Source organism: Medicago truncatula, chromosome 3, assembly GCF_003473485.1.
Source record: "Medicago truncatula cultivar Jemalong A17 chromosome 3, MtrunA17r5.0-ANR, whole genome shotgun sequence".
Lineage (NCBI taxonomy): Eukaryota > Viridiplantae > Streptophyta > Magnoliopsida > Fabales > Fabaceae > Medicago > Medicago truncatula.
In genome coordinates this window covers 19,666,441-19,680,210 of record NC_053044.1, presented here as the reverse complement: position 1 = coordinate 19,680,210, position 13,770 = coordinate 19,666,441, and the positions used below count along the sequence as shown (strand labels likewise).

Sequence of the window (13,770 nt, the reverse complement as noted above, 5' to 3'; positions counted from 1 at the left end):
AAAAGATATGATGTTCAATTGCATTTGTATGGCTGTTTAAAAGTTCATCATGATAATCACTTATCTTATCAAGTGTCATATTGCTATTTACTTGTGTGCATGTTTAGTATTATAATGAATTTTTTGGTCAAGTAATCTGGTGGCAATAATCTACTTTTTAGGTAAACAAATAATGAGATGTCTGAAGTTCGAACTTTGCCCTCAACATATAACAATGTATTATCTCTGACAATGAGTCATGCTCACGGGAACTATCAAACTGGATTCAGCAAAGATGGATGAAATTCACTTCTTTTTTTGACCATATAGATGAAACTCACATGTCGAGTTTTGAATTTTACAATACTTCAAGCAAGTTATTTCACTTGATGGAGAAATATTCCTAACACAGACTTTGTGCTTTGAGACTAAATGCTCAAACAAAGAGTGCTACAAATGCACAACCAATGAAGCTGATAAATCAATGGGTTTGGTTTCGATTTATCAATCCATATGTCTAACTATAGCAAATGTGGTGAATTAGACGTATCTCCTCACATGTGGAAAAAAAGAGGAAAGAGACATTTAAGCAACCCATTCAAGAATAAATAATCATGACCTAGTGGCTAGAGCTCACACAATTAAATTGTAGAGAAGTGGAGTGTCCGAAGTTCGAACTCCGACTGCTGCATATAATATACAATATCCCTACCAACTGAACTAAACTCACGGAGATAATAAATAATCAATTTAATCACTAACTTGACCTCTAAACAATGTAAGTTTAATAAACAGTCCATAAATTATATAAAATTCGTCAATTTAACTTCTACTATTAAAATGTTGAATTAACAGATTTTCAATATTTTTTTTTTAGAACTTATATTTACATAATTGATGGACTAAATTGAATAGAGAGCAATAGTTTAAGACTATATTGCCTCTCACAAAAAAAAAGTATAAGACTATTAGTAGTTTATTCCATTAAAAAGATTAAAAAAATATAACATAATGGACTTATTTCTGTTTATAAAAAGTTTCTTAAAATTGAAAAGAGAAAGCAATTTATCTGTTTTAATAAGATATGAGACTATGTCCTCAGTTTTAATAAAGACAAATTATATGTACACCCAACAATTTGAGTGTACCGGTACACCCAACAATTTGAGTGTACCGGTACACCCAACAATTTAAGTGTACCGGTACACCAAATTATTAAATTAATTAAACGAGTTGTTTTTTTAAGAAAAAGAACTGGTTTTTATCATTGACAATTACAATAATTAAATCGTATTTACCAAAAACGTCGACGAAATAAAATTTACTCTTTTTTTGAATTTTTGTTACATATAACAAAGAATATTGATTATTTTTTATGAGAAAATGTTAAAAATTTAATATAATTCTTACAAACAATTTTTGAAGGAAATTCTTATAAACAATGAAATGATGTTTTTTCTTATAAAATGATGTTTTCTAAAATATAAATATTGATGAATAACTCTTTATTTTATAAAATAATCGTTAAATTATAAATTTTGAAGTAAGAGTACCAGTACACCTCAATTTATGAGGTGTACAGTAGAAGTCCCCTTTAATAAATCATTCAAACTTGTAAACACTAGTTCAATTCTAGTGGAGGTTTTTAAGTCATCATTTGACTTTGAATTTTTCACTTGTGATATTCATGTACTAAAGTTACCAAACAAAAATATCAAATATAAAACAAAATGAAAAACATAAATTATAATAAAAAGAAAACTCTTGGTTCAAAACAGCAATCATATTAAAAAGTAAATTTTGGTTCAAAACCAACTACGAAAGAATCAAATATGAGCAAATTAAAATAACACACAAAACAAAAATGAAGTAAGCAGATAATGAAGTTTGCTACAATGTGATTCACCTTCTCTACACTCTTCCTATGCTTATAACAAATCAACAGCTTCAACACAACAAACAGGATACGTAATTAACTGAGAATTACATAAACATGTTGGGTTTTGTTGCCTTGTATGTTGTCTTGAGCTTCCTGGTTGGGGGCCTAATCTTCTTGAACACCAACGGGAACTTGATTTTAGAGTTGTGAAACTGTTTCGTGCTCTCCCTTTTGCAAAGGTTAGCTGGGATTGTGGCAGTCTTGATGATCTGGATGCATGGATGCCTGACTCTATGACGTGATGCCATTTCATTGTACATGTATTCAACAGCGCCATTTAGTGTAGTGTCGCGGTATTCCTTGTACATGTTGTGATATCCGGTTCGGCTCTGGTATCGCAGCCAAATTCCATAGTTCTTAATCTTGGTTGGATTTTTCTCAAAAATCTGCAATGAGCAAAAAGAAGTATGTCTCATTCTATGCAATTAAAGCCTAGAACTTTGACGCTAAGAACATCGAAAAAATTGTTCTAGTTTGTCAAATAGTGGGTATAGTGGCGCTATAGCATAGTGGAATTTCAACAAATTACTTTTGTTATGCAATACTCTATTTAACGGCTATATCAGCACTGTGACAATTTAGCATAGCAGATTTAAACAAACAGCTATTTTCTGTGATTTGAGGCACTGGTCGTTCTCAAATAGTCTTCCCAACAGTGACTTACTCCTAAATTTATGATGCATGATTCACAATATTAGTAGCACAGAAAGTGCGTGAACCACCCTTTGTCCAAACTCCAAAGGCTATTTAAAGAGCTTCTATTTCACCAACTGCGTCTACGCATTCACCAAAAAGAACTGGGACCGGGTAGACATGAAGTCAAGTAATAGCCCCCACGACAATTATCATTGCCTTCACCACCAACTACTCGTACTCCCATACCGGTAACACCAGTCAAGAAGGTAAGGCAGATTCTATAGCTGCTGATTCTAGCACACCGGAAACCCTCACAGTAAGAGTGGATAGGCTTACACCGCACCGGTTAATTGAAGACTTTACCATTCTCGATGCAGCGGGAACGCTCACTCGCACCAACGGATACTGTCACAGGCTCACAGCTAATTGAAGTGCTAGTCCAGCAACTGCAGTTGTCTTTCTGTTTGCAATTGAATCACTAAAGTTGGAGGGTGCTATTGACTCCATCTGTGACCCAGAGGCCATTTAAAAAATTGATTTAGTGTTTGTTCTACTACCAAAATACTTTATAACCTTTGTGCTTATATCTTCCTCCCACAACAAGTTCTGCAGTTTCTACTTTCTATAACTCTTACTAGATTTTACTAGCCACCTAGTCCTAACATGCTGGTATTAAGAAAGGGAAAAAATGATGAAATATTGAAAGATGCCTGATACATTAGTACCATATTCTTGATAATTCTATCATGTTCCATATTTTTGAATATGCAAAACCGTAAAATGTGTACAGTGTAACACACAATTAATCATAAATAACTTTCCCAAAGTCCAATTCCTGAGAAGAATTGAGAAAAATGCATGGCATTGTTACTTCCAATGTTTATATACAACAGAGAAGAAGTCTTTTAACTAAGTACGGTATGTTACATGAATCAAACACCATAATGCCCTATTGTAAATTTGTGTTTAAAGGCATCATTTAACTCTAAACTTCTCTAAATGCTTTAATAGAGTCTTCCGCTACATCTAACAATTAGACTACAACAACAACCAAGCCTTATCCCACTAAGTGGGGTCGGCCACATGGATCAAATTACACCATAATGTTCTATCCGAAATCATATTTGGATCCAATTCATTAACCTCTAAATCTTTCCTAATAGTTTCTCTTCTTACTAGGCCTTCTACAAGTCTTATCCACACAACCAAACCACCTTAGTTAAAATCAGTGTTTCAATTGCGGAAAATAGCGGTTTGTCCAAATTCCACTACATAGCAATCCTATTGTACCGCAATTTTACAATATTTTGCATTTTTTTTTAAAAAGAAAACACTATTTTTTCAAATCCTCTATGCAACAGCGTTGTAACAGCTATTTAACAACACCGTTTAAAATTTTGCCATCTTATTCATCGTAGATGTTATCTCAAATCCATTCATTCACAATCCTATCTTACCATTACAAGCAACACTTGCAAAAGAAATACAACAATAAAACAAAAGCTTCATGGTCTTAAGTGCAAATCCAAACTTATTCTCATCTACCAAATAGGACAACTAACAACTAAAATACATACCTCATTGATGGCAAGCACTTGCCCATTGCTCTTCTTGACCTTCTTCAGCTTTCTCAAAAAATACCTACAAAATTTCAAAACAAAAATGTGATCACTGGTAACTCTTTTCAGGAACAAAAACAGATTGCAAATAATTAATTAATTGACAGAACCAACATTTTTATCCCATCCAAAAAGAGCAATGCAAAAACACAAAACATCATTGACTTAGATTTAAAGAGAAACAGAACATTAAGATTGTTACATACCAGAACTAATCAACAGAACAGACATTTCTATGCCATTAAACAAGAACAATGCAAAAACAAAAAAAGCACAAAACATCATTGACTTACCAGAACTTGGATTTGGCACGCACTTCATTGGTGGCCCACAATTTCATCCTATAGATCTTAGGATGTTCATCCTTCTCAGTAGGAAGAGCTCTTCCCACAACCTGGTACTGGTGATACTGATTCATCACCACAACAATAAACGAAAAAACGAAATGCCCATCATTATAAACTCTACAATGCATCAGAAAAATTTACTTTTTCAGAAAAAAAATCAATAAAAAAAAATCACCAATTGAACTAACAAATTATGAAGGAAAAAATGGTGTTGATGAGTGAATGAAAATAAACGATGAGATTATGGTGGAAGAGACATTGATTGGATTACCTTGAAGGTGGCCATTTGGAAAGGTAGCAATTCAGCTCCTTCGTTGTGTCTCAGTTTGTCTGTCTCCACTGTCGAAAGAATACAAAATGTAAAACCCTAAATTGAAAGGAAGATGAAAATTGTTGTTGACACATCAAAAATCATTATTTAAATTATTCAAATGCAATTGATGTGGTTATTTTCCATAAAAAAAATGTCTCTTGCTATTTTATGTTATTGTTATTAAGATATATATATAAGTATAATACGCAATTGTTTGAAATGTATTAAAATAATGATTGAAACATTCAAAATCAATATATATTAATAATGACAATTTATGGTTTTTGTTAAAAAAATAAATAAAAAATAGGTTTGAAATTTCCTCAGAAGTTAACTGCAGAAGTTTTCCTTGGTAATTAAATGCAGCCGGTTCCATAATTCGACAGTTAACTGCCCGAGGAATATTTTCGTCTTTTACATGTATTTCTCAGCCAAACCAAACGTGTCAACAACAATTTTCAAAAAAAATATAATCCTTCGATACTTAGGTACAGAGGATAACAGTTTTTGCATTTTGACATGTTTTACAACAGTACAATTAGGGCTCTGGCTACGGTACGAGACTATCATAGGTCTCTCACGGTGCAAGACTTTGTTCTTTTTTTTTTGTTTGTTGCAATTTGTTTTTGAACCATTGGATTTACTTTTGTTAATTAGCGAAGAGTAGGGATTGGTCTAAAAGTTCCCAAAATTGGCCAGTTAAAATTTGTATCGTTGATAAACGGTGGAATATATACTTTCAATTAAAAAGGGTGATTTAGTCCATGATTCATGAACCAAAAATACTGTTGAAAAACACGGTGGATTTGGATGTTGTGGAAAGCCATTGAAATGAATGGATTTGCACCATATATATTGGAAAAAAATTAGACCAGATTTTTAAAAACTGTTATTAATAATTGTCTTTATATTTACTAGCGAAAAGACGGGTACGTGTTTTATTGTGTTAACGTTTGAAAATTATGAATGGTGTTTTTTTTTTTTATATAAAATTTTGATTTTGATTAAAACTAAAAATACAAATGTTCGTTGCTTTCAAGTTATAATAACAAACTAAACTAATCATGATTATCTATTTCAATGACACCAACAATATAATAAAAATATATATATAATCTAATTTTTTTTTTAATGACACGAAAACAATCTTTATCATATAAAAAGTTGTTTAAGGGTGTAATTGAGATAATAAAAAAGTATAAATATATTTATCTAATTTGTTACTCTTTTTAAATGATAAAGAAAAAAAAACCAAATATATATATATATATATATATAAGCAAAGGAGATTACAGCAGCTGCTACAACCCCAATATATATATATACTAGATCGCAGACCCGTGCGTCGCACGGGTCTTATTAATCGTAATATATAATAATAAATCATGTGATAGAAAAAAAAAATGATATTACCAACAATGAATTGATCAAGTGGTAATGGATTTAGGCCCCTCAAGGGGAGGATCCACCTTCTGTGTCCCACAGGTTCCCTTACCGAGATTAATGACTCTAAGCATTGGTGGAAACTTCATTCCAAATTGATGTTAAATAAATCATATAATACTTGTCAAAAACTAAATAAATAAATTGTTTAATACAATTGTATTTTTATATTTAACATACTTAATCATAAATTACGAAATACTTCTCTTTAAACCCCATGTAATGTTATAGTAGTATCACCATTATCTTCATCGGTTATGAATATCTTCCGCCCTTCAATAGAAATAACTCTAAAAATTGCAATGTATAATTGCCCTTAAATAATAACTTTATATGAAACTTGAGTATTCAATTGAATTATTTGACTATTTAAATGAATGATTTCTTAATCTTTGAATCCTTGAAGAGTGCCCTTTATCAAGACCCTATAATAAAATACAAAACAAATTAAAGCATAGTGCTTTCCTGTCATGGCTTCACCTGATATAATTGTATGAATGTGACGACTTTTTCTCCTTTCATTTAATTATCTCCTCTCATGAAAAACACAATATAATCACATATCTTAAGCTTGAATTACGACTTGCATTCCTCTTTGAAATATGCCAGCACACTTACTACTTGCACAACAATCGCATCAAACTTATGTAAGATTAAGAAGAAAGATGAATATAATCAACAATTCAAACCCTATAGTTCAGTAATGTACTCCATCACCCATGACTTTCTGCATTAATTTTGGACAAACAAAGTGGATCAATCATTACTAATAGTCTAATAGTAACACGTACTTGACCTGCTAAAAAGCTTAATTTTTTCTATAACATTACGCTAAGGAAACTTCTAATGCTTACAAACCAATATACAAAATATTTATGAATATCAAATATTGATTGGTAAACTTCTAAAATAGAGTATGTCAATAGGACATAGTAAAATTCCAGAAATTGAAAACATTCTTGAATAAGGCAGAGATTGAAGAATAGAAAGAAAGAAAAAAATTTGCTTTAAAAATGAGCAAATGATTTAATCTACATGACTATGGCTTGTGTAAATCTAGCTATGCAAAAAGTGGCTTGATAATTAATACAGAGTAAGGTACAATGTGATTCGTGAAATATCGATTTTTTAGAAACTTCATTTCATAAAGGAAAGAATAAAAACGAAGATAGATGGAACAATCAAGAAGATGAATTAAATAAGTAAACTAAATTCACAATTTTTCAATTGAAAACTCAAAACCCATTACCATAAAAATACTCTTAGCATCGAAGAACTCTAATTAAGAAATTAAACCCAAAATAGTTTTGTGATTGTATGGTTACTCACTCATTTTGCACGCTCACTTCCTTTGCCTCAAATTCTGAATAAAATACCCAACAAAAAAGACGCAACACAAAGAGACAAAGCTATAAAAAAATGAAATCAGAACAAAAAAAAAAAAGGAAATAGAAAAAAGTGAAATAGCTGAAGTAAAAAATGAAACCCCTCAAAGGGCCATCTTCTCATCAAAATTCATAAATCTAAAAGAGAAAACAAAAAAGATGAAAGAAATGGTGGATGGCAATTTGGAGGAAAATGAGTAGAAGGAGGGGGAAGAAAATGATAATAGAGAGTGAAAGGAGGAACATAATTCACAGAGAAATGTTTGGCATGGTGAAAGAGAAAGGAGGAAAGGATAAGATTGAAAATTTAGTGTTAGATGACTGAGAGAGTGACCGAATTCAATTTCTATTGAATAGTGTCCATTCAATATGATAAGTTCAACTCACATTGGTACAAGAATATTGATTTTAATGTGCATTGGAGTAACAAAAATATCACACTGTGATGTTTTAGTGGCACGATGAACAATTAGAATTCCAATGATAATCGGAATTTAAATTTCAAATGAAATGGAGGTAGAATGTTAAGGGTTAAATTTCAAAGTGGAATGTTGATTAGGATTAGCACTTAGAAGGAGTTAATGCTAATACAATGGAGGGAAAAATTAGGTTAAGATTAGGGTAAACAATAGCTTGACCAAACAAGCTTTAGTAAGAAAGATAGATAAAGGAAAGGTACAAAACAAGAAAGAGGGGGGACATAAAACCAAAACCCTCAAGGTTAAGCAATTCTAAAGTTAGGTAAACCTAGCTTATTAGTCACTAAGTCTGCCCTAATATTATCAGGAGGTTGAGAAAACCAAACATGAGAAGCAGTAGATAAACCAATGTTTGCATGTCAGCACATTTGTTTTCTTCCCTATAAATATGAGTGAAAAAGAAATGCATGGAAGAGATGAGATGAATACAATTGTTCCATCTGTTATGTAAATGCCAAGGGACCACTTTGGAAGACTTGAAAGCCAAGGAAACTAACATTGAATCAGTTTCTAACCAAAGATACCGCCAATTCATCCTGTGAGCTATCTCAATGGCCAACATAGCACATATAAGTTTTGAGCATAAAGCATTAGAGATTCCAAGATTAACTGCAAAAGCTCCTAGAAAGTCTGAATTGGAGTTTATAAAAACTCCTCCACAGGCCGCAGCTCCAGGACAACCTATAGATGCACCATCTGATATACACTTCACGGGGGGGGGGGGGGGGGGGGGGGGGGGGGGGGGGGGGGACCCAAATTACTTCTTTGACAATTTGAGGTTTAGGAGGTTTAACTTTAAAATCAAAATGCTTTAGAATGACAAATTCAGATATGGAGGCTCGTGAAGAAAGAGTAGTAAGATTACCAGCCATGTTCGTGTTTCAACAACAATAGTAATTTAATAAATATAATATGAATCCATATATTTTTTAATACTACCAACATTAATGGATAGGAATTGTTTTTGAAGGATTTAATTTAGAAAAATTTGTTTAAGAGTATAATTGAAGTTATAAGGAATTCAACCCAAAACTAACTAATTTCTGTCCTTCAAAACGAAGAATTAAGGTAATAAATAAAATGTTTAATTGATCTGTCGGTCCCTTAACTTATTTCTTTTATTTAATTTGATCCCATAAGTCTTAATTTTCTCAAACATGTCTATTAAATTATTTCATTTATTCAATTTGATCCAATTTTAATAATTTTAATCATTTAAAAAAAAGACCATTGAATTATGAAGGTCTACCATATTTTATAGTGTATCATCAATACCTAATTTATTTATTTTCTTCATCTTCTTCCTCCATCTTCATCATCATTCAACCTTCATCATCGTTATAACATAAAATAAAAATCCCACCTTTTTTTCTTTCAAAAATTCACATTTCAGCTTAAACAAAAACTCTTACAAAAAAAACTTAAACAAAAACTACATTATCAAACCCCTCATCCAAAAATTGATTCAAAATAATATCATAATAACTCTCCATAAACACAGTCCCTATATTTACCAAAAAAAAAAAAAAAAATCATTAACTTTCATGAATCCAGAAATTTCCATAATCTTCAAGTAGTTAATAAAAAAATAAATAAAACTATTACACCACTGGATCTAAAACTTACGATACATATATTTTAAAGGTTAATGGTGCTTTACCCCCCTGTAATATAGGTCATTTTTGGTTTTCCCGTGTAAAATATTTTTTTTGATTTACCCCCTTGTAATATAAGGAATTCAACCCAAAACTAATTTAGAAAAATTTGTTTAAGAGTATAATTACTTCTTTAAGAATCTTCTAAAAACTAAGTTCCGTTCTTTGAGATTATCCTGAATACTAACTTCCGTTCTTTTAGAATCTTCTAAATACTAACTTCCTTTCTTTGAGAATCTTCTAAAGAATAACTTTCGTTCTTTTAAAATCTTCTAAAGACTAACAAATTTTAGAATCTTCTGTTATTTATTTTCCTATATATAATATATCTTAATCTGTTAAAAAAAATTAAAAAGCAATGTTTAATTGTTTATCGACGCCAATTTGAATTAAAAAAACAAACAACTTATAATAATCTATATGATACTCTCTCTGTTTCTTTTTAAGTGTTGTTTGACTATGAATTTAGTGTTTCTATTTAACTGTTGAGATAATTTTTATTTTGCTTTACAATTATTAAAAAATATGTGTACAATTGTTATGGGAGAGAGATAAAGTGTGCTAAAAATATAATAATTTGTTGAAGAAAAAGAGAATGACTAACAATTGTTTGTTATAAGGAAAAACAACACACTAAATTTTTTGGTGGATTAACACAGGATACATATAAAGAAAACGTGAAAAAAATACATTTTCTTAATTTTGTGTTACTATTTCAAAACGATGCTTAAAAAAGAATGAAGCGTGTAGTATATATATTAAATGATGAATTAATTTATTTTTATCCGAATATAGTTAATATATCAATTTAAATAGTTGAAAATAATTAACATCTTCAACAAGCTAAGAAAAAGAGGATAGGTGCTAAATATGAATTACCTAAATTGACCTATGCATTCAGTACGTCAAAAAAAAAAGAGGCTTAAATGCATCACGCACCACCACCATAGGAGACCCATTGATATTGCGTACGAGAAACGACGCCATATCATAGAGCTCAAACCTTCTGGGATACATTAAGATCATTTTACCTTACATTTGCATAATTATATAGAGTAATTTCTCTCACCGGATAAGACCACATTGTATGAAATACAAATTCTCTCAAAGAGAGTCAACATTGCTACATTTTTATGATCGAAATCAAATTCACAACCTTCTTCGGTTAAGCTGAAAGAGATCCTTTATCATCTCATCCAAATGCTTTTAACTAAATTATTTAAGTATTTAAATGAATTAAGTAGTGGATTAATTAAATTTTTAGTCCCTATAAATATTCACAGTTTTGTTTTTAGTCCTTACAAAATAAAATCACACTTTTTAGTCCCTATGACATTTTCCTTAAGCATTTTAGGGACAAAAAATGTTGATGGAAAATTTTGATTGAGACTAAAAATGCTGACAAATTTTTTTTTTATAGGGACTAAGCATTAACGAAATTTTTTGTAGGGACTAAAAAGTGTAATTTATTTTTATAGGGACTAAAAACAAAACTGCAGATATTTATAGGACCAAAAACTTAATTAACCCTTTATTTTTTTTACACGTTTTTAGTAGTTAAAGCATTGTGTTAAACATTACTTGAATGTTTTCTTGGATTTTATAATACGTGAGGCAAATTAAGGAAATTATTGTGAAACAAATAATCATTGTTTTCAAATTGTAAATTCTACATGTTTTTAAGACAATATACTTTCGGTGAATTCTAGGGTGAGGATTCAATTAAGTTCCTCACCGATGAACCATCTTAACTATAATTAAGAGTCATTTGATTAATCAAATACACAATTCTTATTATACACTGTATACACTGAATTACAATTTCATTCTTTTCGTTCTCGTTTTCTTCCTCCCCCTAATCTGCTCTGTTTCCTTCAGATCAGATGTGTTAAAAAAGGGGGAACACCTCCTTCCCCACCCAATTACTTCTTTAGCCTGTAATTTCTCTTTTATTTCTTTTTAATTTTGATGTTACTTATTTTGTTTTTTTATTAAAAATTTGATTATGCCAAAATAGAATGCAATATCAAATGATTTGTAGTTCACATTTTAGACCCTTGACATTAACATGGAAAGTTGATATCAAACATTTGGGGTCTTCAAATTTTTCAGAAAATTAATCTTCCATTGCGTTGCGTGCTTGATATTGAAGATACAGTTTTTCAATTTTACCATTGAAGCATAATGGGAAAAATCTGGAATTTGTAAAATTTTGCCATGGAATATGGGACTGAATTTTTGTTTGTGGATGGACGAGGGATTGTGTTTCACATCAATTTTTAACCCAGGAATGGTTGTGAAAATAACCTGACCTTAGAGCCATGGTTTTTACCGGTGAGAGAGAAGATATTTGTGATCTAGTGTAGATGGTGTACAACAAGATGTGTGTAATTTGATTAATCTGACGCCTCTTAATAGTGGTCCACCGGTGAGGGACTTAATTGGACCCTCACCCTAGAATCCACCCAATACTTCCTCTCAAAAAATCAAAAGTTTTTAAAACAATGTTTGCATTAAAAAAAAAATATTTAAAGCAATATAGGAAAAAAAATATATCATGTTGCACACGGTTGTGAATCTGAATATAATGTTTTTTCACAAAATCTAAAAATTCCGATGCCGGGAATCGAACCCGGGTCTCCTGGGTGAAAGCCAGATATCCTAACCGCTGGACGACATCGGATTATTGAATATTCTTGACAACTGTCATCTATTATACAATACAGCAGTTATTTTCTTTTAGCAGAATACTGATACTGATACTTAATATAACATATTTATGTAACATATATAATCCGAGTTGAGTAAAAAATATTAAATTACAAGAGTTATGTTGGTAAAGCTTAGCACAAGTGATAAATGGGTTGTTAAGTTGTACACTTTTATTAGTGTTTAACAATTCGTTTAGGACAAAAAAAAAACATGCGATATGAATTACATGTATTTGGTCAATTTAGAAACAACGTAATTATGTGGTGTTCGGTCAACATGAGTGTTTAACATGTATACCTTTGGACAGATTAAACTTTTGGTGTGGTCATGGATCAAGTCCAAAGCTAAAAGTTTTCAAATGATTTCTATCAATGAAGTACTTAAATGCTTAGGAGTAACTTTGTATATAACTTGATTTTAAGTTTTTCCTTTTTGGTTCGATGACATTGTTGTTTTTGTACTTTTCGATCATACCACTCCTTAAGCCATTTTGGTTCTAATATATAATTTATTGACTTTAAGTAAAAGTAATAATAAATATTTTATGTGGAAAATAAAATAATGTGAGAGAGCTCATTTTCAACCATCAAATTAAATAAATGAATCATGTGACATTGTCTTTTATTTTAAAAAATCTAGGTCAATGTTCACGGCAGCAAAAATAACAAAGAGACTAGCTTTGTCTTTGTCAAAATCAAATGGCACTCCAAATTGTAATTGAAAATACAAAACCTACTCGGAAGCTCAATTCAATGTGAAGTGTAAAATGTGTTAACAATTAACACTTTTAGACGTGTAAACGTGGGCATTCTCGTACTGTTTTAGAGCTACATTTTTCTTTCATCGTAATTAGGTTAAAATATGATTTTAATCCCTGCAAATATTTGTTTTTGGTCCCTGTAATACTTTTTGTTTTCTAAAATAGTCTCTGATCCCATTTTTGTGATGATTTGCATACGTGGCACATGATGACTAAACCGATTTTGTAGTTTTTGGTCCCTGCAAAATATTTTGTTTTTAAAAATTAAGGTCCTTGCAAAATTTTTTGTTTTTGAAAATAGTCCCTCCAGGGACTATTTTAAAAAACAAATCAAAAACAATTTTTTTTACAAAGACTAAAACCAAAACGAAGCATATTTGCAGGGATTAAAACCATATTTTAGCCTCATGATTATCTAAAGTCACGTATCATAGTCATAAAAGCATATTTGATTTTTTGTTTCTTCTTCAGCAGTGAGACAGACAGGTTCACAAACTTTGACC

General features: G+C 30.8%; 1 protein-coding gene and 1 non-coding gene across 3 annotated transcripts; both read right to left on the bottom strand.

Annotated features, from left to right (window-relative positions):
* Nucleotides 1-1,700: 1,700 nt before the first annotated feature.
* On the bottom strand, nucleotides 1,701-4,951 carry LOC25488911 (60S ribosomal protein L18a-2). 2 transcript variants are annotated; one of them, XM_024778114.2, is made up of 4 exons: nucleotides 4,792-4,951; nucleotides 4,467-4,582; nucleotides 4,132-4,195; nucleotides 1,701-2,304 (listed from the first exon to the last, which is right to left on the bottom strand). In XM_024778114.2, exons 1-4 carry the CDS (start codon nucleotides 4,804-4,806, stop codon nucleotides 1,963-1,965), a joined length of 537 nt encoding a protein of 178 aa, XP_024633882.1. In that variant the 5' UTR covers nucleotides 4,807-4,951; the 3' UTR covers nucleotides 1,701-1,962. The 2 variants fall into 2 exon arrangements, with proteins under 2 accessions (XP_024633882.1, XP_024633883.1); XM_024778115.2 differs by having other exon boundaries at nucleotides 4,467-4,637; nucleotides 4,792-4,907.
* Nucleotides 4,952-12,406: 7,455 nt separating this feature from the next.
* TRNAE-UUC (transfer RNA glutamic acid (anticodon UUC)) lies at nucleotides 12,407-12,478 on the bottom strand. The gene has a single exon. It is a non-coding gene; the product is annotated as a tRNA-Glu (tRNA).
* Nucleotides 12,479-13,770: the final 1,292 nt, after the last annotated feature.